General features: G+C 43.5%; 1 protein-coding gene across 1 annotated transcript in view; it reads right to left on the bottom strand.

Moving 5' to 3' along the window:
- Positions 1-24,209, bottom strand: part of LOC129714246 (WD repeat-containing protein 48) — a 90,528-nt gene extending 66,319 nt beyond the window's left edge. Inside the window, exons 1-2 of the mRNA XM_055663794.1 lie at positions 24,097-24,209; positions 9,890-10,030 (exon numbers count right to left, since the gene is read on the bottom strand). Of these exons, the coding sequence (XP_055519769.1) occupies positions 9,890-10,030; positions 24,097-24,144 (189 nt within the window). The 5' untranslated portion in view covers positions 24,145-24,209. The remainder of the gene's footprint in view (positions 1-9,889; positions 10,031-24,096) is intronic.
- Between the last annotated feature and the right edge of the window lie 662 nt (positions 24,210-24,871).

Here is a 24,871-nt window from a genome sequence, read left to right on the forward strand (position 1 = left end):
AACGATGGACATTTCAAAAATATGTTTTTCATTCCTATTTTCTTTATGGTGGCAGATTGCAGCAATTCAATTCAATTCAACTTTATTGTCATTGCACAGATACAAGTATGGGTACAACGAAATGCAGTTTAGTGTCAGTCCGTAGTAATAGTGCAATATAGAAATAAAAAATACAGCAGCAGTGCCAGATACCTGGGTTCGATCCTGACTACAGTACGGAGTTTGTATGTTCTCCCTATGGGTTTTCTCCAGGTGCTCAAGTTTCCTCCCACACTCCACAGACGTGCGGGATTGTAGGTTAATTGGCTTTGGTAAGATTGTAAGGTAAGATTTGCTAGGATAGTGCTAATGTATGGTGTGATCGGCTGTCGGCACAAACTCGGTTGGGCTGAAGGCCTGTTTCCGCACTGTACATCTAAAGTCTAAAAACAAAGTCTAAAGTGTTAGGACAGAGAAGGCAGCCTGATATTCACACCAGATCTCAGAACAATGCTATTAATCCCATTCTCTCTGACATGCTTATCCCTCCTTCTGTTTCTCATATCTCACCCACGCGAGAGGTAATTTTAAACAGTAGTCAATTAAACAAATTGTTTTGGGAGGAGCCCAGGGTACCAGTATGGTGGTCACAGTCCTGATGGTCACAAGGAGATTGCCCCAAAATGCTGGAGTAACTCAGTGGGTCAGTCATGCAAACAGTGGAACTGGTAGGACGACTAGGGTGGAGGAAGGGGGGAAGTAATGCAGGAGTTACTTGAAATCAGAGAAAGTCATGTTCATACCGCTGAGTTGTAAGCTGCCCAAGCGAAATATGAGGTACTGTTCCTGTAATTTTGGTGGCCTCACTCAATGGAGGAGGCCCTGGACAGAAAGGTCAGTTTGGGAATGGAAGTTAAAATGTTTGGCAATCGGGAGGTCACGTAGGCCAAGGCGGCCTGAGCGTGTGTTAAACAAAACGATTGCTAAGTCTATGCTTCAAATCACCGAAATACCACCAGGGGCGCTGCACGATTGGCTGCCCCGCCAACAGTCTGTCTGTATTTGTCTTTTTTTGATTTTTTAATGTATTTAAAAAGTTTGTGTAAATGTTCTCTGGTTTGGTGGGGAGAGGAGGAGGGGGTCGGGGATTTTTTTTTCTTCAAATCTCTTACACTGCCGGAGATGCGATTGTTTTCCGGATCGTATCTCCGGTCGCTCTGCGGCCTAACATCCTAGAGCTGGAGGCCTCCTCGGACTGACTTTGAACCCCATGGCGGGGTGTGAACTTAAAATCAGAGCCGATCCCTTGCCTGGTATTGCTCCAACCTGCGGACTTTACGATCAAGAGCTCGCAGTCTCGGGTTGAGACCGTAGATGTTGGGAGCTCCAACGACGCAGGTTTGACCAGCCAAGATCAAGATCAAGATTCAAGATCAAGATTCAATTTATTTGTCATTTGGACCCCTTGAGGTCCAAACGAAATGACGTTTCTGCAGCCATACATTACAAACAAATAGACCCAAGACACAACATAATTTACATAAACATCCATCACATCGTTGTGATGGAAGGCCAAAAACACTTATCTCTCCACTGCACTCTCCCCCCCCCGATGTCAGAGTCAAAGTCAAAGCCCCCGGCTGGCGATGGCAATCGCTGGCGATTGTCCCGCGGCCATTAAAGCCACGCCGGCTTTAATTGGACCCCTGACCCGGGGTCCAATTGCTTGGCGCGGGGAGCTGACATCGCCCCGATGCGGGAGCTTGATCGCCCCGACGTGGAGAGGCCAAACGCCCCCGGCTACAGAAGTCAAGATCGTCCCGTCAACGGAGGGGTTGAGGCCCCCGACCGCTGGAGAACAAAGAAAGGAAGAGATTGAACTATTTTTTTCGTCTTCCATCACAGTGAGGAATGTGGAGGAGTCATTGTGGTGGATGTTTATGTTAAAATGTATATTTTGTGTGTTCCGTTGCTTTTTATTTGTATGAGTGACTGGGAAAATAAAATTCCTCGTATGTTGCAAAACATACTTGGCTAATAAAGTATTATTGTATTGGACTGAATGGTCAAAAAATAGGAGAACACCAAAACCCACACCAGGAGCATCGAGTAGAACATGCAAACTCCATACAGACAGCAACGGATGAACATGGATTGATGGAGCTGAGGCAGTAATGCTACCTGCTGCAACACCACGCCTTTTTTGAAGTAGCTTTACAGAAATTTTGGACAATTAGTCATCAATATGTTATGGGTGGTGCAGCTGGTACAGCTGCTGCTTTACGGCATCAGAGACCCAGGATCGCTCCGGACCTCGGGTGGAGTTTGCACGCTCTCCCTGTGATCGGGAAAGTTTCCTCCGGGTTTGTAATTTAATTGGCCTGTGTAAATTGCCCCTAGCGTGCAGGGAGTGGATAAGTAAGTGGGATAACATAGAATTGGGACTAAAGTGTTCAATGATCGGCATGGATTCAGTGTGTTGAATGACCTGTACCGACCCACTAAACCAAGAAATTTGCTCATATATAAAACAAATGGATTTCTGTCCAAAATAACCATATAACAATTACAGCACGGAAACAGGCCATCTCGGCCCTTCTAGTCCGTACCGAACACTTACTCTCACCTAGTCCCATCCACCTGCACTCAGACCATAACCTTCCAATCCTTTCCCATCCATATACCTATCCAATTTATTTTTAAATGATAAAATTGAACCTGCCTCCACCACTTCCACTGAAAGCTCATTCCACACAGCTACCACTCTCTGAGTAAAGAAGTTCCCCCTCATGTTACCCCTAAACTTTTGTCCCTAAATTCGCAAATCATTTCCTCTTTTGAATCTTCCCTACTCTCAATGGAAAAAGCTTATCCACGTCAAATCTGTCTATCCCTCTCATAATTTTAAAGACCTCTATCAAGTCCCCCCTTAACCTTCTGCGCTCCAAAGAATAAAGACCTATCTTGTTCAACCTTTCTCTGTAACTGAAACCCAGGCAACATTCTAGTAAATCTCCTCTGTACTCTCTCTATTTTGTTGACATCTATCTATATATTACTAAAAGTCTGTTCTTGACCGGTTTTGGCAATCTGTGCTGCAATTTCCGAGAGAACGCCGCCACCTAAGGCCGTCATTTTTGGCCACCTTGCTCAGAGCCCCCCTCCACTGCATGTGTGCCTAGGATTTTTCCCGTCGATTAAAAATGACAGAGATATTAATGTTTTTACAAAATTCCCCATTCTCTCTGCTGCCCCCGCTGGCGGCAGGGGGGAGGGACTATAAAACCAGGAAGTGGTGTGCCACACAGTCTCTTCAAGATGGAGGAAGGCAGAGAGTCACATTTCTATGAATAACACTGAACACATGTCTACTCAAATGTAAGTGCCCTTAGTGGTTTAAAATGCTTGCAGAATGTGTCTATTGGTTCTAAAGCTTGCAAAAAAAAAGTATCTATTGGTTCTAAAGCTTACAAAAAAAATGTCTATTGGTTCTAAAGCTTGCAAAAAATGTCTATTGGTTCTAAAGCTTTCAGAAAATGTCTATTGGTTCTAAAGCTTGCAAAAAATGTCTCTATTGGTTCTAAAGCTTGCAAAAAATGTCTATTGGTTCTAAAGCTTGCAGAAAAATGTCTATTGGTTCTAAAGCTTGCAAAACATGTCTATTGGTTCTAAAGCTTGCAAAAAAAATGTCTATTGGTTCTAAAGCTTGAAAAAAAATGTCTATTGGTTCTAAAGCTTGCAAAAAAAATGTCTATTGGTTCTAAAGCTTGCAAAAAATGTCTATTGGTTCTAAAGCTTGCAAAAAGTGTCTCTATTGGTTCTAAAGCTTGCAAAAAAGCTGTCTATTTGGTTCTAAAGCTTGCAAAAAGTGTCTATTGGTTCTAAAGCTTGCAAAAAAAAAGTATATTACTGCAAATGGTGACTTGGTTGCTTTGGCTTGAAGTTGAAGGGCACTACTTACTGCAAATTGTGGCTTGAGGTTGACAGGCACTACTTACTGCAAATGGTGGCATGAAGTTGAAAGGCACTACTTACTGAAAATGGTGGCTTGGGTGCTTTGGCTTACAGTTGGAAGGCAGTACTTACTGCAAATGGTGGCTTGGGTGCAATGGCTTGAAGTTGAAAGGCATTACTTACTGCAAATGGTGGAATGAAGTTGAAAGGCACTACGTACTGCAAATGGTGGCTTGGGTGTGGCTTGAAGTTGAAAGGCACTACTTACTGCAAATGGTGGCTTGGGTGCAATGGCTTGAAGTTGAAAGGCATTACTTACTGCAAATGGTGGCATGAAGTTGAAAGGCACTACGTACTGCAAATGGTGGCTTGGGTGTGGCTTGAAGTTGAAAGGCACTACTTACTGCAAATGGTGGCTTGGGTGCAATGGCTTGAAGTTGAAAGGCATTACTTACTGCAAATGGTGGCAAAAGTTGAAAGGCACCACTTACTGCAAATGGTGGCTTGGGAGCTTTGACGAAGTTGAAAGGCACTATTACTGCGAATGGTGACGGTTGCTTTGGCTTGAAGTTGAAAGGCACTACTTACTGCAAATGGTGGCGGCTGTGGCTTGAAGTTGAAAGGCACTACTTACTGCAAATTGTAGCTTGGGTGCTTTGGCTTGAAGTTGCAAGGCACTACTTACTGCAAATGGTGGCTTGGTGCTTTGGCTTGAAGTTGAAAAGGCACTGCTTACTGCAAATGGTGGCTTGGGTGCTTTGGCTTGAAGTTGAAAGGCACTACTTACTGCAAATGGTGGCTTGGGAGCTTTGGCTTGAAGTAGAAAAGGCACTGCTTACTGCAAATGGTGGCTTGGGTGCATTGGCTTGAAGTTGAAAGGCACTAACTGCAAATGATGGCTTGGTTGCTTTGGCTTGAAGTTGAAAGGCACTACTTATTGCAAATGGTGGCTTGGGTGCATTGGCTTGAAGTTGAAAGGCACTAAACATACTGCAAATGGTGGCTTGGGTGCATTGGCTTGAAGTTGAAAGGCACTATTTACTGCTAATGGTGGCTTGGTTGCTTTGACATGAAGTTGAAAGGCACCTATTACTGCTAATGGTGGCGGGTGTGGCTTGGCTGTGGTTTGAAGTTGAAAGCCACTACTTACTGCAAATGGTGGCGTGGGTGCATTGGCTTGAAGTTGAAAGGCACCACTTACTGCAAATGGTGGCATGAAGTTGAAATGCACTACTTACTGCAAATGGTGGCTTGGGTGCTTTGGCTTGAAGTTAAAAGGCACTACTGTAAATGCACTTACTTCCTGTTTGCATTGTATATTGATTTTAGATAAAGCGCTACCACTTACGGCTGTGATTTTTGGCCATCTTACTCAGTCCCCCTCCGCTGAGCAGATGCAGAGAATTCTTCCCATTAATGAAAAATAAAAGTGTTATTAGTTTAAAAAAAAATGTTGAGAATCTCTCTCCTGTCAATTACTCTCCTGTCAATCACTCCATGAAAGCCACACCTTTTCCGGTGGGGGGGAGGGGTTATAAAATCCGTAAATGTGGGTGTGGCTCAGTCTCTGCAAGATGGAGGAGGGAGAGGTCACGACCCGCTGTCTTTAGTAGCTTTGAGCCCTACTTCAAATGGTATGAAACTGCACTTGAATTTGGTGGCCTTATACCCTGCTTGAAATAGAATTTCAAGGATTAGCCGTGAGTCAACTACCAGCCTGCCAGCCGTGAGTGAGTTGCCAGCACAACAGGCTTGATTGACTGAGACGCCAGCCCAAGAATCCATTTGGCGCATAATTTGCATACTAGCCCTCTGGAAACCAGTCCCTTCAGCCCACAACACCCATACTAGCGCTCCAGAAAGCACCCCCCCCCCCTCCCCCCCCAACTGGCCACCAATATTAGAATTGGTGGACTGGTGGAATATTGCGTTGGATGACCAGCCCTCCTGTGTGATGCTGGTCATCCACTTAGTCTAGTCTTTCCTATAATTTGGCGACCAAAATTGTACACCATACTCCAGAATTGGCCTCACCAATGCCATGTACAATTTTAACATTACATCCCAACTTCTATACTCAATGCTCTGATTTATAAAGGCCAGCACACCAAAAGCTTTCTTTCCCACCCTATCTATATGAGATTCCACCTTCAGGGAACTATGCACAGTTATTTATAGATCCTTCTGTTCAACTGCATTCCTCAATTCACTACCATTTACCATGATTTGTCCTGCCAAGATGTAGCACCTCACACTTATCAGCATTAAACTCCATCTGCCATCTTTCAGCCCACTCTTCCAAAATGCCTAAATCTCTCTGTAGACTTTGAAAATCTACTTCATTATCCACAACACCACCTATCTTACTATTATCTGCATACTTCATAATCTAATTTATCACACCTTCATCCAGATCATTGATGTATATGACAAACAACAGTGGACCCAACACAGATCCCCAAGGCACCCCACTAGTCACCGGCCTCCAACTTGACAAACAGTTATCCACCATTATTCTCTGGTATCTCCCATTCAGCCACTGTTGAATCCATCTTGTTACTCCACTATTAATACCCAACAATTGAACCTTCTTAACCAACCGTCCATGTGGAACCTTGTCAAAGGCCTTACTGGTCCATATAGACAACATCCACCACTTTACCCTCATCAATTTCCCTAGTAACCTCTTCAAAAACTTCTAGAAGATTAGTCAAACAAGACCTACCAGGCACAAATCCATGTTGACTGTTCCTAATCAGACCCTGTTTATCCAGATGCTTATATATATTATCTCTAAGTATCCTTTCCATTAATTTGCCCACCACTGACGTCAAACTAACAGGTCTATAGTTGCTAGGTTTACTCTTACCCTTTTTAAACAATGGAACAACATGCGCAGTACACTAATCCTCCAGCACCATTCCCGTTTCTAATGACATTTGAAATATTTCTGTCATAGCCCCTGCTATTTCTACACTAACTTCCCTCAATGTCTTAGGGAATATCCTGTCAGGACCTGGAGACTTATCCGCTTTTATATTTTTCAAAAGTGTCAGTACTTCCTCTTCTTTGATCCTCATAGTTTCCATAGCTACTCTACTTGTTTCCCTTACCTTACATAATTCAATATCCTTCTCCTTGGTGAATACCGAAGAAAGGAAATTGTTCAATATCTCCTCCATCTCTTTTGGCTCTGCAGATAGCTGTCCACTCTGACTCTCTAATGGACCAATTTTATCCCTCGTTATCCTTTTGCTATTAATATAGCTGTAGAAACCCTTTGGATTTACTTTCACCTTACTTGCCAAAGCAACCTCATATCTTCTTTTAGTTTTCTAATTTCTTTCTTATGATTCTTTTTACATTCTTTATACTTCTCAAGCACTTCATTTACTCCATGCTGCCTATAATTATTGTAGATCTCTCTCTTTTTAGGAGACCAAAATTGCACACAATAAAACTGCAGTAGGACCTCCTTGCTCCTAAACTCAAATCCTCTCACACTGAAAGCCAACATGCCATTAGCTTACTTCACTGCCTGCTGTACCTGCATGCTTACTTCCAGAAACTGATGTACAAGCACAGGTCTCATTGCACCTTCCCTTCTCCTAATATGACACCATTCAGATAATAATCTGCCTTCCTGTTCTTGCCACCAAAGTGGATAACCTCACATCAACCGAACAGGGACATAAAGATTCTGTACTCTTAAAAGTTCTCTAAATGTCCTCCATTTCTCTTCTACATCCTTCCCATAAAACAAAGTGTCCCAATTCACTCCTTTTAAATCCTTTCGCACCTCAAAGTTAGCCTTTCTCCAATTAAAAATCTCAACCCTAGGTCCAGTTCTGACCCTCTCCATAATTATATTGAAACTAATGGTATTGTGATCACTGGACCCGAAGTGCTCCCCAACGCATACCTCCGCCACCCGACCTGTCTCATTTCCTAACAGGAGGTCCAGCACTGCCCCTTCTCTAGTAGGTACCTCTATGTATTGCTGCAAAAAACTATTCTGCACACATTTTACAAACTCCAAACCATCCAGCCCATTTACAGAATGTGTTTCCCAGTCTATGTGTGGAAAATTGAAATCTCCCACAATCGCTACCTTGTGCTTACTACTAATATCTGCTATCGCCTTACATATTTGCTCTTCCAATTCTCGCTCCCCATTAGGCGGTCTATAATACACCCCTATAAGTGTTGCTACATCTTTCCATTTCTCAGTTCCACCCAAATAGCCTCCCTAGACGAGCCCTCTAATCTATCCTGCCAAAGCACTGCTGTAATATCTTCTCTGGCAAGCAATGCAAAACCTCCATTTCTTGCCCCTCCAATTCTATCACACCTGAAGCATCGAAATCCTGGAATATTTAGTTTCCAATCACAGCCCTCCTGCAACCATGTTTCACTGATCGCCACAACATCATACTTCCAGGTGGCAATCCAGACTCTAAGCTCATCCACCTTTCTTACAATGCTCCTAGCATTAAAATATACACATTTAAGAAACCCACCACCTCTTATTCTCTGTTTATTATCTTTTTCTTCTTTCTTCCCTACATTTTGGGTCGGAGTGCTTCCCTTCTCTGCCTCCTGCCTCACACACTGTCTACTAGCTTTCTCTATTTGAGTCCCTCCCCCCAACCGTTCTAGTTTAAAGTCTCCCCAGTAGCCTTTGCAAATCTCCCCGCCAGGATATTGGTCCCCCTCGGGTTCAAGTGCAACCCGTCCTTTCTGTACAGGTCACGCCTTCCCCAAAAGAAGTCCCAATGATCCAAAAATTTGAATCCCTGCCCACTGCACCAGTCTTTCAGCCACGCATTTATCCTCCACCTCGCTCCATTCCTACTCTCACTGTCGCATGGAACAGGCAGTAATTCTGAGATTGTTACTTTTTTGGTCCTTCTCATTAACTCTCCTCCCAACTCCCTAAATTCTCCTTTCAGAACTTCTTCTCTTTTTCTACCTATGTCATTGGTACCTATATGCACCACGACCTCAAGCTCCTCTCCCTCCGATATCAGGATATCTTGGATGCGTTCAGACACATCCGACCCTGGCACCAGGGAGGTAAACTACCATCCGGGTCTCCTGACTGCGTCCACAGAATCGCCTGTCTGACCCCCTAACTATAGAGTCCCCTATTACTATTGCCCTCCTCTTCTTTTCCCTACCCTTCTGAGCAACAGGGTCGGTCTCTGTGCCGGAGGCCCGGCCGCTGTCACTACCCCCAGGTAGGCTGTCCCCCCCAACCGTACTCAAACATGAGTACTTATTTACCGTACTCAAACATGAGTACTTATTTGGTACAGCCACCGGAGTACTCTCTAGTCCCTGCCTCTGCCCCTTGCCCTTCCTAACAGTAACCCACTGGTCTGCCTCCCATGGTCTTGGAGTGACCACCTCTCAATAACTCCTCTCTATGACCTCCTCATTCTCCCTGACCAGAGAGAGGTCATCGAGCTGCTGCTCCAGGATCCTAATACGGTCCCTTAGGAGCCCCATCTCAGCACCTGTCGCAGATGTGGACGTCTGGAAGGCTATCAGACTCCCTGACCTCCCACTTCTGACATCCAGAACAATAAACTGCCCTCGCCCTCATTCTCCCCCCTTACCCTGGAAGAAATCAGCAGGGACTTCTATCAAGTGTCCTCTCAACCTTCAACGCTGCAGACAAAACTTTCCAGATAGTTGTTGAACCCAAAGATCTGAGGACATGGGTCAAATTAATGCAGGTTACAAAAGATTGAGATCTTACCATTTCAAATTGATTCATGGAAAAATCATTAAGGGATTTACATTTTACTGTAGAAAATTTTGGTAAACATTTTGCATAACGCGCTGGAATGACTTCCAATATCGTCCCAGTGCAGATTCTGAATCATGGATGCAGATTGTAACAGACCTAATGTGTGGGCAGACAAAAGTGATGTGGGACCAAGCCTCTCACCTTGTGCTGGTTGACACTCCATATCCTGATTATTGAATCCCGGCCGGCTGTAAATAGTCGATTTAGCGTGGGATCTAGCTGAAGCGCATTAACTCCATTACGATTATACTTCTCTACTTCATCCCGAATGACATACGATACCTGAAGTTAAAAAAGAGACAGGGTTCAATAAAAGTACCAGACAGTTTTGTCACAACACTAAAAGAGGAACCTTTCCTACAGGATGAATTATGTAGACAATCATAGATTGGAACACATTTTTGAAAGCAATTAAAACTACACCAACCTTTCTTTTTCAATTTCTTATGAAGGCCAAAAGACTATTTGTAAAGCATACTAATGTTCCTTAGCCATGCATTTTAAATGCAGTCAGAGTAATACAGCATAGAAACAGGCTCTACGGCCCAACTCGTCCATATCGACTGCAATCTCAATCTGACCTGTCCTATTTGCTTGGGTTTGGCCCATATCCCTTCAAACCCTTTTCTATCCATGTATCTGGATACATCGATATTGCTCTGAACTACATAGACTTGGAGGCACTGGTTTCGTCTTTGCACTATTATTGTTTTTTGTTTAATAAACTGAACTTTTTAAATTCTTTATAATGGGGTTTACAGAATACTATCTTTACCATCAGTTGTGCTGCTGCTAGTAAGTATTTCATTCTTCTCTTTTGGGACATATCTTGACCTGTCTAAATGTATTTTAAATTTTGTAATTGTGCCCCCCCCCTCTACAACTCTGGTAGCTTATTCCATATACCTACCACCCTCTGTGAAAATGTTGCCTTTCACATCACTTTAGAATCTCTTACCTTAAATATCTGCCTCATGTTTTAGGCTCTCCTAACCTGGGAAAAGGATTGAGACCATCCATCTTATCTACACCCCCTCATGATTTCATAGTTCTCTACAATGTTATCCTTCAAACTCCTACCCTCCGATTTTGGTGTCATCTGTATACTTTCTGACCACTTTAATAATTTTGTCAACCAATCATTGATATAGATAACAAACTGGGACGCTGCCCCAGTCTGGCAACAGATCTGTTGTGCTGCTACAAGTAAGAATTTAATTGTAGATGGACACAAAAAGCTGTAGTTACTCAGCGGGTCAGGCAGCATCTCTGGAGAAAAGGAATATGTGATGTTTTGGGTCGAGACCCTTTTTCAGACTTGAGTCTTTAGAAGGGTCTTGACCCGAAAGGTTACCTCTTCCTTTTCTCCAGATATGATGCCTGACCCACTAAGTTACTCCAGCTTTTTATGGCTATCATCGGTTTAAACCAGGATCTGCAGATCCTTCCTACATATAAGAATTTAATGGTTGTTTTGGAATATATGCCGATAAAGCACTCTTGACTTGACTCTTGACACATGCCTCTAGTCTGAACAATCTTTCACCGAGTTCTTCCACTGAGCCAATTGTGTATCTAATTGGCATTAGGATTGATATTGGTTGATTATTCGCATGTGTACTGAGATAGTGAAAAACGTTATTTTGCATGCTATTCAGGCAGATCATACAAGACATGATTCAATTATAGTACAACACATGGTACCAAAGAGAAAATATAGTGTAAAATATAACGTGACAGCTACAGCTAAAGTGCAGATTTTAAAAATACTGCAAAGGCTGCAACGAGATAGATGGAAAGATCAAGAGTACTCCCTTAGTATACAAGAGATTGATAACACAAGGAAGTTACGTTTCAATCTGGTGATATATGCTTTCAAGCTTTTGTATCTTCAACCTAAAGGGAGAGGGGAGAAGAGAGAATGACCAAGGTGTGAGTTTGCCGGTGCAGCACAATGGCACAGCGGTAGAGTTGCTGCCTCGCTGCACCAGAGACCCGGGTTCGATCGTGACTACGGCTGCTGTCTGTACGGAGTTTGAGCATTCTCCCTTTGACCACGTGGTTTTTTCCCGGGTGTTCCGCTTTCCTCCCACACTCCAAAGAAGTGCAAGTTGGCAGGGTAACTGGCTTGGTAAAATTGTAAATTGTCCCTAGTGTGTGCAGGATAGTGCTACTGTACGGCATGATAGTTGGTCGGTGCGGATTCGGTGGGTCGAAGGGACTGATTCCGCGCTGTATCTCTAATCTAAACTAAACTAAAGATCCATGATAGTGCCAAGCAAGTACAGAAGTGTAACTATTTTTTTAAAATTGCACTTGAAGCAACATTTGTTAAACCTACTTTATGTGCATTGATTCACTACCTAAATTGATCCCTAAAACTTTCAGTACTTATACACATCAAAATACTCACTTCAGATACAATTCGAGTTATAAAGGGCAACATCTGCAATGGCACTAAGTGTTTCCAAAGTCTAAAGGAGAAAGAGCAACACAAAAAAAGGCATTCTTTTTGAAATTCTACATAGGCAACAGTAAAACAAACCTGGCCAGAAGCACTGCAGATCTTACAGAAAGGAAAGGATCATACTTAAACAAAAATCATGGTGAAATTGTTACAGGGAAATGTCAACACAATGCTGCCAACTTCATGCTGCACAGACACAGAAGCAGCATGCCAACGCCAATCTAGTATCTGACAATGAACAGATAGCAATGAGTAGAAAAAGGTACAACCAAGCTAATACTAAACAGAGACGGGAATCAGTTTTCTCCCCTCCACAACAACACTCCAAGGCTGAACAGTGGGATTGGCGACATTTCCAAAGAACTGCACTTGCTAACGCATCTCACAATGGAAAATGAAAGGTACGTTTTTGTTAATAGCATCAAGTGGGCATAATGAGTATACAGCAATCTCTTTTCAGAGAGAGATAACTTACATTCACAGATCGGTTTATATTAAATTAAAAATCTAAAAGTGAGAGGAACTGTTTTAATTTGTAGAGGATTTGTTAAGCACTTGTATTTACTATCTTCTTTCCTGTCAGGCACAGAACAATTGGTTTCAGTTTTTGCCCACCCCAAAATCTGTTGAATTCTTGGTATGTTCTGAACTGCACCAATTTTTGCCATTCCCTAAACATTATCAATAATAAAGGTTAACAAATATTGAATAGGTCAGGAACTTCAAATCACAGAAAAGATAATCTACAAAAGTGATTTCTGGTGCAGATTCATTCAAGTTTTGTCAGTGAAATGGGGATAAGAGCTGAAACAGGCCACACAGGCTCGTGTGTAAAAGAATTGCAGGTTAAAATCAATGAATCATAATCCAAGCTGGAAATAAGAATATCTTTCTCTACTTAATGTCCAGCTCATTAACACAATTTCAAAAAATGTTGCTTCCTCATAAATTCACGGCAAAAACTGAACATTGAAATATCATGTGCATGTAATGTGGGAAGCGTAAGACAGGCTAGTATTGTCATTCACCATGACAGGACATTCAACTGTGCTTCACATTCAATGGAGTGCTTTATTATTATTAATGCAAGGTCCACAGTAGCCAATTTGTACAATCCAATCTGCTACATAATCTATACTCAATGCCAGATAATCTGTTAGTGAGCTGTTGCATTCTCCCAAAACATAGGATGGGACATTGCTTAATGTTGCAGCTGAAAGGCAGCAACTCTGGGATATTCCTGCACGGAAACAATAGCCTGATTTCATATATTTAATGGAGTTGGGCTTATTCCTAACGTGGAAGCAGTTGTTACAGCAGCTGAGCCCCAGGTGCCATTGTAACCTGGAAAAACTTTAAGATCAGAGTATGGTGCCAATTGATGAAAAGATTATGTATCTGTCCTCAGGAACTATGCCAACCTGTTTAGGAGATATGGGCTGTGATGAAGCAAAGATTTGGGATTAAGTTCTTTCATCTCCTGGGGATTTGTATTTGAATCAGCTGAAACAGAATATGAAAATTTGTCATGAAGGCTCTAGTTGAATCTAATATTCAACATAAATTCCTGATGCTGCCTGATCCGCTGAGTTACTCCAGCACTTTGTGTCTTTTTAGGAGTCATATGTAAATGAAGTTAGCAATCAAATGCCAGATTGTTTGCAGATCTGAAGTGCTGGAATAACACAGCGGGTCAGACATGATGGATAGGTGACGTTTCGGGTCGGGACCCTTCTTCAGACCATGTTCTCCAGAGATGCTGCCCGGCCCGCTGCGTTACTAAAGTACTTTGGTGTTCTTTTTTTGTAAACCATCAACTGCAGTTCCTTGTTTAGACCCATGACTGGCGTACCTCTGTAGAATGGGTCATGATGAGGAAAAATACTGCAGAAATAAGGAAGAGAAAGGGTAGGGGCATAACTAGAAATTTGAGAATTCAATGGAGAGTTGTAGTTACCCAAATCGTATGCGAGGTGCTGTTCCTCCAATCCAAGGTAAATCTCTTCTTCACCCTCTCCAAAGCCCTTGCATCCTGCCTGTAATGAGGCAACCAGAACTGCCCACAAGACTCCAAAATGAAACCTCAATGCTATGACCAATGAAGGCAGGCACAGCATATGCCTTCTTTAACATTCTATCTATTTGTGTTTCTACTTTCAGAAAGCCCAAGATCCTTCCCTACATCAATGGTGTTTAGGGTACTGCCCGTAACTCCTTATATTTGACCAATTATAAAAGTTAGGAATAAATATTGGCCTAGTCACTGGGGATAACTCCCCTACAGTTCTTCAATTCAGAGTCCTGGGATATTTCATAAATATCTAAAACAGGATCCCATTAGTTCTTGTGTAGGAAGGAACTGCAGATGCTGGATTACATTAGATAGACACAAATTTGCTGGAGTAATTCAACGGGACAGGCAGCATCTCTGGAGGGAAGGAATGGGCAACGTCACTCATTCCTTCGCTCCAGAAATGTTGCCTGTCTGGCTGAGTTATTCCAGCATTTTGTGTCTATTTCTTCGTCATTTCTTCGTCATCTTATGCAATAGATAATGCCTCTAATAGATTAGATTTTATTTATTTATTGTTATATACACAAGGGTGAACTGAAATTCTTGTTCACATAAAGCTCAGAGTAAACGGTGTACATACAGTAAGATAGTGCAATACTCAGTTCAGCGCAGATTTTACAAAGATCTTTAACAATTTGTTCTCTCAAATTAACATGCTAAAATAGTAAAATTGTGAAATTTAAAGGAATTTTTTATCACAGTACCAAACGGTAAATTAAACAAAATAAAATTAACAAACGAAAAGTGATAGGTTGAAGTGGGAAATGTTATTGTAAAGTTGCTGTATCCCACCTACAAGATATTGGGCGTGTGCTGGGAGATCATTTCCAAGCAGACATCTGGAATAAACCAGAAAAGATGGAAACACTAAGTGGCTCATTGGAAAGAAAAATAGAGTTAACGTTTCAGGTGAAAAACCCTTTGTCAGAAAAATGCTGACAAAAGGTAATTGATTTGAAATATTAACTTTGTTTCTTCACCACATATAAGATGTTGCATCAAAAGGCAGTAGGTCGAATTAGGTCAGATAATGCCAAATTACTCATAAAAAATCTCAAATATTTGTCAAATCGCCAGACGTGATGCTGCTGACAACTCACTACAATGCAACCTACTTTTTTGTTTCATAAGTTGGAAATGTGGCCAAGTGGCAATATCTATCTATATTACTAAAACTCTGTTCTTGACCGGTTTTGGCGATCTGTGCTGCGATTTCCGAGAGAACGCCGCCACCTACGGCCGTCATTTTTGGCCACCTTGCTCCGAGCCCCCTCCGCCGCATGTGTGCCGAGGATTTTTCCCATCGATTAAAAATGACAGAGATATTAATGTTTTTACAAAATTCCCCATTCTCTCTGCTGCCCCCGCTGGCGGCAGGGAGAGGGACTATAAAACCAGGAAGTGGTGTGCCTCAATCAGTGTCTGCAAGCTGGAGGAAGGCAGAGGGTCACGTTTCTCTGAGCTGTGAATAACACTGAACACATGTCTACTCAAATGTAAGTGCCCTTAGTGGTTCTAAAATGCTTGCAGTATGTGTCTATTGGTTCTAAAGCTTGCAAAAAATTGTCTATTGGTTCTAAAGCTTGCAAAAAATGTCTATTGAAAGCTATGTGGTTCCAAAGCTTGCAAAAAAAGTCTATTTGTTCTAAAATGGTTCATACTAGCTCTCCAGAAAGTCCCCCTCCATTTGGGTGTGGCTTGAAGTTGAAAAGCATTACTTACTGCAAATAGTGGCATGAAGTTGAAAGGCACTATTACTGCAAATTGTGGCTTGGTTGCTTTGGCTTGAAGTTGAAAGGCACTACTTCCTGCAAATGGGGGGCGTGGGTGTGGCTTGAAGTTGAAAGGCATTACTTATTGCAAATAGTGGCATGAAGTTGAAAGGCACTATTACTGCAAATTGTGGCTTGGTTGCTTTGGCTTGAAGTTGAAAGGCACTACTTACTGCAAATGGTGGCTTGGGTGTGGCTTGAAGTTGAAAGACACCACTTACTACAAATGATGGCTTGGGTGTGGCTTGAAGGTGAAAGATACCACTTACTGCAAATGGTGGCATGAAGTTGAGAGCACTACTTACTGCAAATGGTGGCTTGGGAGCTTTGGCTTGAAGTTGAAAGGCACTATTACTGCAAATGGTAGCTTGGTTGCTTTGGCTTGAAGTTGAAAGGCACCACTTCCTGCAAATGGTGGCTTGGGAGCTTTGGCTTCCAGTTGAAAGACAGTACTTACTGCAAATGGTGGCTTGGATGCAATGGCTTGAAGTTGAAAGGCATTACTTACTGCAAATGGTGGCATGAAGTTGAAAGGCACTACTTACTGCAAATGGTGGCTTGGGTGTGGCTTGAAGTTGAAAGACACCACTTACTGCAAATGGTGGCATGAAGTTGAAAGGCACTACTTACTGCAAATGGTGGCTTGGGTGTGGCTTGAAGTTGAAAGGCACTACTTACTGTAAATGGGGGGCATGGGTGCATTGGCTTGAAGTTAAAAGGCATTACTTACTGCAAATGGTGGCATGAAGGGAGAGCACTACTTACTGCAAATGGTGGCTTGGTTGCTTTGGCTTGAAGTTGAAAGGCACTACTTACTGCAAATGGTAGCTTGGGTGTGGCTTGAAGTTGAAAGACACCACTTACTACAAATGGTGGTTTGGGAGCTTTGAAGTTGAAAGGCACTACTTACTGCAAATGATGGCTTGGGTGTGGCTTGAAGTTGAAAGGCACTACTTAATGCAAATGATGGCTTGGGTGTGGCTTGAAGTTGGAAGGCACTTTTTACTGCAGATGGTGGCTTGGGAGCTTTGAAGTTGAAAGGCACTAACTGCAAATGGTGGCTTGGGTGTGGCTTGAAGTTGAAAGACACCACTTACTGCAAATGGTGGCTTGGGAGCTTTGAAGTTGAAAGGCACTACTTACTGCAAATGATGGCTTGGGTGTGGCTTGAAGTTGAAAGGCACTACTTAATGCAAATGATGGCTTGGGTGTGGCTTGAAGTTGGAAGGCACTTTTTACTGCAGATGGTGGCTTGGGAGCTTTGAAGTTGAAAGGCACTAACTGCAAATGGTGGCTTGGGTGCTTTGGCTTGAAGTTAAAAGGTACTACTGTAAATGCACTTCCTGTTTGCACTGTATATTGATTTTAAATAAAACGCTACCACTTACGGCTGTGATTTTTGGCCATCTTACTCAGTCCCCCTCTGCTGAGCAGATGCAGAGAATTCTTCCCATCAATGAAAAATAAAAGTGTTATTAGTTTTTTTTTAAATGTTGAGAATCTCTCTCCTGTCAATCACTCCATGGAAGCCACACCTTTTCCGGTGGGGTGGGGGGGAAGGGGGGGAGGGGTTATAAAACCCGGAAATGTGGGTGTGGCTCAGTTTCTGCAAGATGGAGGAGGGAGAGGTCACGACTCGCTGTCTTTAGTGGCTTTGCACCCTACTTCAAATGGTATGAAACTGCACTTGAAATTGGTGGCCTTGCACCCTGATAGAAGTGGTAAGAAACTGCACTTGAATTTGGTGGCCTTATACCCTGCTTGAAATAGAATTGTCAACTACCAGCCCACCGTGAGTCAACTACCAGTCCACCAGCCGTGAGTGAGTGAGTTGCCAGCACATCAGGCTTGATTGACTGAGACGCCAGCCCAAGAATCCATTTGGCGCACAATTTGCATACTAGCCCTCTGGAAACCAGTCCCTTCAGCCCACAACACCCATACTAGCACTCCAGAAAGCCCCCCCCCCCCCCTCCAACTGGCACCAATATTAGAATTGGTGGAGAGGTGGAATATTGCGTTGGATGACCAGCCCTCCTGTGTGATGCTGGGACCCAACAGGTCCCACTTAGTCTAGTATATAAATAAAAACATGCCAACCAAGGTTAACACGCTTAACTCAATCATTCAGTTATTGCCGGAAACCGAGTTCCCACACGGTGGCAGGTGCCCGCAGCCGCACAACAGGTGCCAAATCCAACATCGATATTAATCCCAACTATTAATTTGACAGGTTCATCCTCGGAAGACCAGATACAGAGCCATAGAATCATATATCACTGTACTCGTCCATGTCAATCAAGATGTCCATCTACGGTCTGAAGAAGGGTCTCGACCCGAAACATCACCAATTCCTTCTCTCCAGAGATGCTGCCTGTCCCGCTGAGTTACTACAGTATTTTGTGTCCATCTACGGTAATCCCATTAGACACATATGCCTCTAAACCCTTCCTATCCATGCCGCTGTCCAGATGTGTTTTAAATGTAGTTATGGTACCTGCCTCAACCACTTCCTATGGCAGCTAATTCTATGTATCCACCACCATCTATCTATCTGTGTGGTAAAGTTGCCCTTCAGATTCCAATTAAATCTTTTGTCTCTCAACTTAAACCTATGCCTTCTGGTTATTGATTCTCCAAATCTGGGTAAAAACTATATGCATTGACTTTATCTATCCCACTCATGATTTATACACCTCTAAAAGAAAGCTGCACAAGAGGTGAACAAGAGACACTTATGACAACACAATAGCTACTAGTTTATTTATATTATTTTGCCATTTTGTAAGACATTCAGTTGGATCTAATGGAATTTTTTAAAAAAACACACAATTGGTTACTATTGGGATGAGAGAGAAACAGAATGTTTAGCCAATGCAACTATCATAATGAGATCATTTAGCTGAAAACACACAGATGGCACTGCCAAATCCAAAAATAAACCAACGCTGAAGCAGATAAGGCAATGCTTGCACAGGTATAGGGTAAAGATTTGTCAAACAGATTTAAAAAAGAGATCTTGATGGTGTAAAGCAGAAAAGCAGTAATTTTAAGTTTAAGGCTCCAGAAACCACCAATGTGGTAGATGAACCAAAACAATAGACAATTGGTGCAGGAGTAGGCCATTCGGCCTTTTGAGCCAGCACCGCCATTCAATATGATCATCCACAATCAGTACACCGTTCCTGCCTTCTCACCATATCCCCTGACTCCACTATCTTTAAGAGCTTTAACTCTCTCTTGAAAGCATCCAGAAAATTGGCCTCCACTGCCTTCTGAGGCAGAGAATTTCACAGATTCACAACTCTCTGGGTGAAAATGGGAATATCGGGCAGGCGGCTAGAAAACAGACTGGCGGGGAGGGTTTACTTAAAATTGGAAAATATAATACTTGCACCACATGCAGAATACGAGGTGTTATTCCTCTAGTTTGTCTTGGGTCTTACTCTGGCAGTGGAGTAGGCCGAGGATGGACAGGTCGGTGTGGGGAATGGGAAGAGTTATGGAAATGGCACACTTTTGGGAGCTTAGATAACTGCAGACAGAAACGTCTGCAAATCGGTCGCATCATCTGCACTTGGTCTCGCTGATGTAGAGGAGGCCACATTGGAAGCAAGAAAATATGGTAGACAAGATTGGGGGAGATGCACGTGGATTTGTTTCACCATGGGATGTTTTGGTCCCTGGATGCCGACAAGAGAGATGTGATGTCATGCCTTGCAGGGGAAAGTACGAGGAGATGGGGAGAGATGAGCATGCCAAAGAGTAGGGCTCAAAATTAACGGTTGCCCCGGTACTAATGGCCACCTAAAGTCCCACCGGGCAACCTAAAAGCCGTGTCATTTTGTCCGGCTTGGCAAGCACCCGGGTTACCTGCCGTTCAACTCTGAGCGGGACTCCTTCTCTATCTCTCTCTCTCTCTCTGTCACTCTCCGTCTCCGCCCGCCATCCGTGTCCAGGCCTCCGCTCTACAGCCGCTCCTCATCCGCCGGCACGGCCGGCCGCCTTGCACATGCGCACTGCAACGGCCTACACGTCCTCCCCCTGCACATGCGCACAACCACGGCCAGCACATCATCAGCCATCCTGCACATGTGCACTGCCACGGCAACTGGTCGGCGCTGGGCACTTTCTCACTCCCTTTGCATTGTGGGAGATCTGGCCGCCATTGCTGTCCGGTCGCCGACTCGCCAAGACCGCTGAAAACCAATGCAGAATCACTCCCTGGAGCTGCGGTAACTCCTTGGAGTAACTCTTGCTTCTTGGTTTCCTGTTCCTCCAAAAATATTCCAAATGGAATTTAAACTGGAAGTGGTGGAGGGTCCACCATCAAACACTGAACAATAACAGCCTATTGCACTTTATCTGTTTATTTATTGTGTATATATATGGTCTATGGTATATAGACACACTGAACTTTTATCTCCTGTTCTGTATTATGTTTACATATTCTGATTGTGCTGCAGCAAGCAAGAATTTCATTCTCCTATCTGGGACACATGACAATAAAACTCTCTTGACACTTGACTTGGACTTAAGCAAAACAGGGTTCTTGGGGGGAAAAAAGAGCTACCTTAAATTTAGTTGTGTCTGGTTCGGTAATTATGTTCGGGTGAAGACTATTCCATACTTTAATTGTGCGGGGGAACTCCATGGAGCAGCCAGCATCTCTGGATAGAAGAAATTGGGTGATGTTACGCGTAGAGACCCTTCTTTAGACTCCCTCTGGTTTTATTGTTTTTAGTTTAATTTAAAGATACAGCGTGGAAACAGGTCCTTCGGCCCACCGAGTCCACGCCAACCACCGATCACCCGTAAACTAGTTCTATCCCCCACATTAGCGACGTAAGTCAAGAGTGTTTTATTCTCTCATGTCCCAGTTAGAACAATGAAATCCTTACTTGCAGCAGCACAACAGAATATGTAAACATAGTACTCTGTGAACAATTTTATAAACGAGAAAACAAAACAATGTAACAGCGGCTCCATCTCCTCCTCCTCCCGCACCAATCCCTCCATCCATCCTGTAGTGATCTACCCATTCATCTTTCACTGATCTCCCATTCATCCTGTACTGATCCCCTCATCCATCCTGTACTGAACCCCTCATTCATCCTATACTGATCCCTTCAGTCACCCTGTACTGATCCCAATTCATGTTTTACTGATCCCCCATTCATCCTGTACTGATCCCCTCATTCATCTAATACTGATACCCTCATTCATCCTGTACTGAACCTCCCATTCATCTTGTACTGATCCCCCATTCATCTTTTACTGAACCTCCCATTCATCATGTACTGATCCCCTCCATTCATCTTGTAGTGATCCCCCATTCATCCTGCACAGACCCTCCAATCCACACTGTACTGACCTCCCCTCATTCATCCTGTACTGATTCCCCCCCCCCCCAATTCATCCTGCACTGACCATTCCCCCCATCCTGTACTGTCCTCCTGTACTGACTGATCCCCCCCCCCCCCCCCCATTCAAGAAGAATGGGGGGGGGAAACAGTCTGAAGAAGGTCTTGACCAGAACGTTGCCTATTTCCGCTCCATAGATGCTGCCTCACCTGCTGAGTTTCTCCAGCATTTTCGTCTACCCCTATTCATCCTGTACTGATTTTGTCTACCCCCATTCATCCTGTACTGATCCACCCATCCATCCTGTACTGATCCACCCATCCATCCTGTACTGATCCACCCATCCATCCTGTACTGATCCACCCATCCATCCTGTACTGATCCACCCCCATCCATCCTGTACTGAACCCCCCCCATTCATCCTGTACGGACTCCCCCCATCCATCCTGTACTGATCCCCCCATTCATCCCCTACTGATCCTCCCCATTCAACACCACTGACATCCCCCGTGCTCTCCACTCACTATTTTACATATTCCAACCAACACGTACTAATTCACCTGCCTTAATCCATCCATTCCGCACCGATTGCCTTCTCAACCCCTCCCCCCCCCCCCCCCACCGCCATCTATCCACCCAGTACCCCCCACCCCCCCCCCCCCCCCCCCCCCCCCCCCCCCCCCCCCCCCTGATTCCCCACCCCCCCCCCCCCTGACCCCGTTGTGCTGGAAATGTCTTCAGAGAAAACATTGACTATGTTTGATAATGGAATGCAATCAAATGTTTTTTAATTCCCAATGTTATTATTTGTTTTAGTCCATAAAGAAGGATTAATTAAATTGTGAACACGTGAAATATTAAAACCGCAGTGTTCGATTATCACTGCTAATGTTGACACGTTATTACAGAATTCATTTTAACGGCAAATCAATGCTCTTAATATGGAGTATCAGTATTGTAGTTATTTAATAAGCAACATTCACAACTATATGGTGGATTAATCCAGGTTTTACTTTAAAGTCGGTCATATACATCACAAATTTGATCAGGAGATTTGCAAGCTGTCTTAAATGACCACCTAAACCATCATTTGGCAACCTAAAAAGCTGCCTAGGTTGCCCGGCTGGAAACAGAGAAAAAAAGTTAAGTGAGAGCCCTGAAGAGTCATACAGAGAGTGATTCCTGCAAAGGTGGAAAGAGGCGGGTAAGGGAACGTGTCACTGGTGGTGGCATCTCATTGCAATAGGGGAATTTAAAAACAAGGGAACAATTTTATAATCAGAAGTGATTAACCAGGAGCCATCATAATTACAATTAACCCATGCTAGTTTATACTTTGTCCAGACTTCATTCCTTCATCAGTATGACAGAAGTCTGCTACTGAGGACCTGCATGTTTGCAAACTTAACTGCCATGGTTTGTTAATCTAAAAATCAATGCAGCTAAAGTCATCATATTTTGCAAGGCTGGAACATAGATAAATTAGAAAACAACACAAATTAAAACAAGTGAATCTCAGATTTCAAACTAGTCAGAAACAGGCGTGCAAGTAGATGGCACATCAGCTTAATGATCAAAAAGGCAGCCAGTAGCAAAGACCCATGCCACCCTGGCTGCACTCACATTTCACTCCTACCATTGAGAAGGTGCAGGAGCCTGAAAACCAGAACCACCAGGTTCAAGAATAGATCTTGCCAACAACCATCATGCTCATGAACACTGCACAATGTTAACCTCAACTATTAGCAATAATAGTCTTTGTATGCACCAAGTACTTTGTTTTATTTTTGAACAGTATTGGGGTTATTCATTTATTATTTTGTTGTTTACTATATTGTGTATCTGCTTGCACTCAAAACTTCAGGGTCTTTTTGCACTAATATTGGGGTTATTAATCATTTTTTTTAAATGTGCATCATGTTTGCTTGCAACAAAAAAGGCCGGCCTTTCTTTGCACTAGCATGGCAGTGAATTTATTGAATTTTTGTTTACATTATTTAAAATGTATTGTTTGCTTGCACAAAGTACTTGGAACTTTTTGGCACGTATTGGCTATTAATTTATTGAAATCCTATTTATTATGTGCATTGTTTGCCTGCACGAAGGACTTTGGGCTTTTTTACAGTAGTATTGGGAATATAAGTTTATCGAAATGTTATTTATTATGTGTGTATTGTTTGCATGCACAAATAACTGTCAGGGTGGTGGGGGATGTTACACTAGTACTGGGGTTATCAATGTATTGAATGTTTATTATGTGCGTATTGCGTTTACTGTGCTGTTTGTTATATATTACCCATGTTTTGCTACTACAAGTAAGAATGTAATTGTTCTGGTGTGGGAACATATGACAGTTAAACACACTTGATTCTTGAATCAGGCATGCAGTTAGACGGCAGCTCAGCTTAATGTACAATCCGGGAAGCTTTGAAGTGAATCGCCAACGTGCGGAGAGTCGGTCTGTTTTGATGCCTTGTTTTATGGATGAGCGCAGACCCCACGACCGGCCGCGGAGCCCAGTGTTGGGTGTGAAGGCTCCTCCAGCGCTGGCCGGCCGGCTGGCCGGGGTCCCCAGCTGGTAGCCGGTAGCCAGTGGCCGGCGGGGCTGCGGGCGGCGGCCGGTGAGGAGGCGGTGGCCGGCGGCCCAGTGGACGGGGCGGCCCAGCCTTACCTGCACTTTCCTTCGCGCCGCCGTGTTCTGCCGATGATGCGCCGCCATTTTGCATGTTGTCGGACCTGCGTCACTTCCGATGACGACAAAGGAAGTGGGGTGGGTGGGCGATGACCTGGTATCGACCAATCAGATGATTGTGTTGTGTGGGTTGTGTGTCACTGTGTGAAGGCGTAGTGTGTGTATCTGTCATTGTATCTGTCATTGTGTGTGTGTGTGTCTGTCATTGTGTGTCTGTCTGTATGTGTGTGTGTGTGTGTGTCATTGTGTGTGTGTGTGTCTGTCTGTGTGTGTGTCATTGTGTGTGTGTCATTGTGTGTGTGTGTCATTGTGTGTGTGTCATTGTGTGTGTGTCATTGTGTGTGTGTGTGTCTGTCATTGTGTGTGTGTGTGTGTGTGTGTGTGTGTGTCTGTCATTGTGTGTGTGTGTGTCTGTCATTGTGTGTGTGTGTCATTATGTGTGTGTCATTGTGTGTGTGTGTCATTATGTGTGTGTCATTGTGTGTGTGTCATTATGTGTGTGTGTGTCTGTCATTGTGTGTGTGTGTCTGTCATTGTGTGTGTGTATGTCTGTCTGTATGTGTGTCATTGTGTGTGTGTGTCATTGTGTGTGTGTGTCATTGTGTGTGTGTCATTGTGTGTGTGTGTCTGTCATTGTGTGTGTGTGTGTGTGTCATTGTGTGTGTGTCATTGTGTGTGTGTCATTATGTGTGTGTCATTGTGTGTGTCATTGTGTGTGTGTGTCTGTCATTGTGTGTGTGTGTCATTGTGTGTG

This window comes from Leucoraja erinacea, chromosome 2 (genome assembly GCF_028641065.1).
Source record: "Leucoraja erinacea ecotype New England chromosome 2, Leri_hhj_1, whole genome shotgun sequence".
Classification (NCBI taxonomy): domain Eukaryota; kingdom Metazoa; phylum Chordata; class Chondrichthyes; order Rajiformes; family Rajidae; genus Leucoraja; species Leucoraja erinaceus.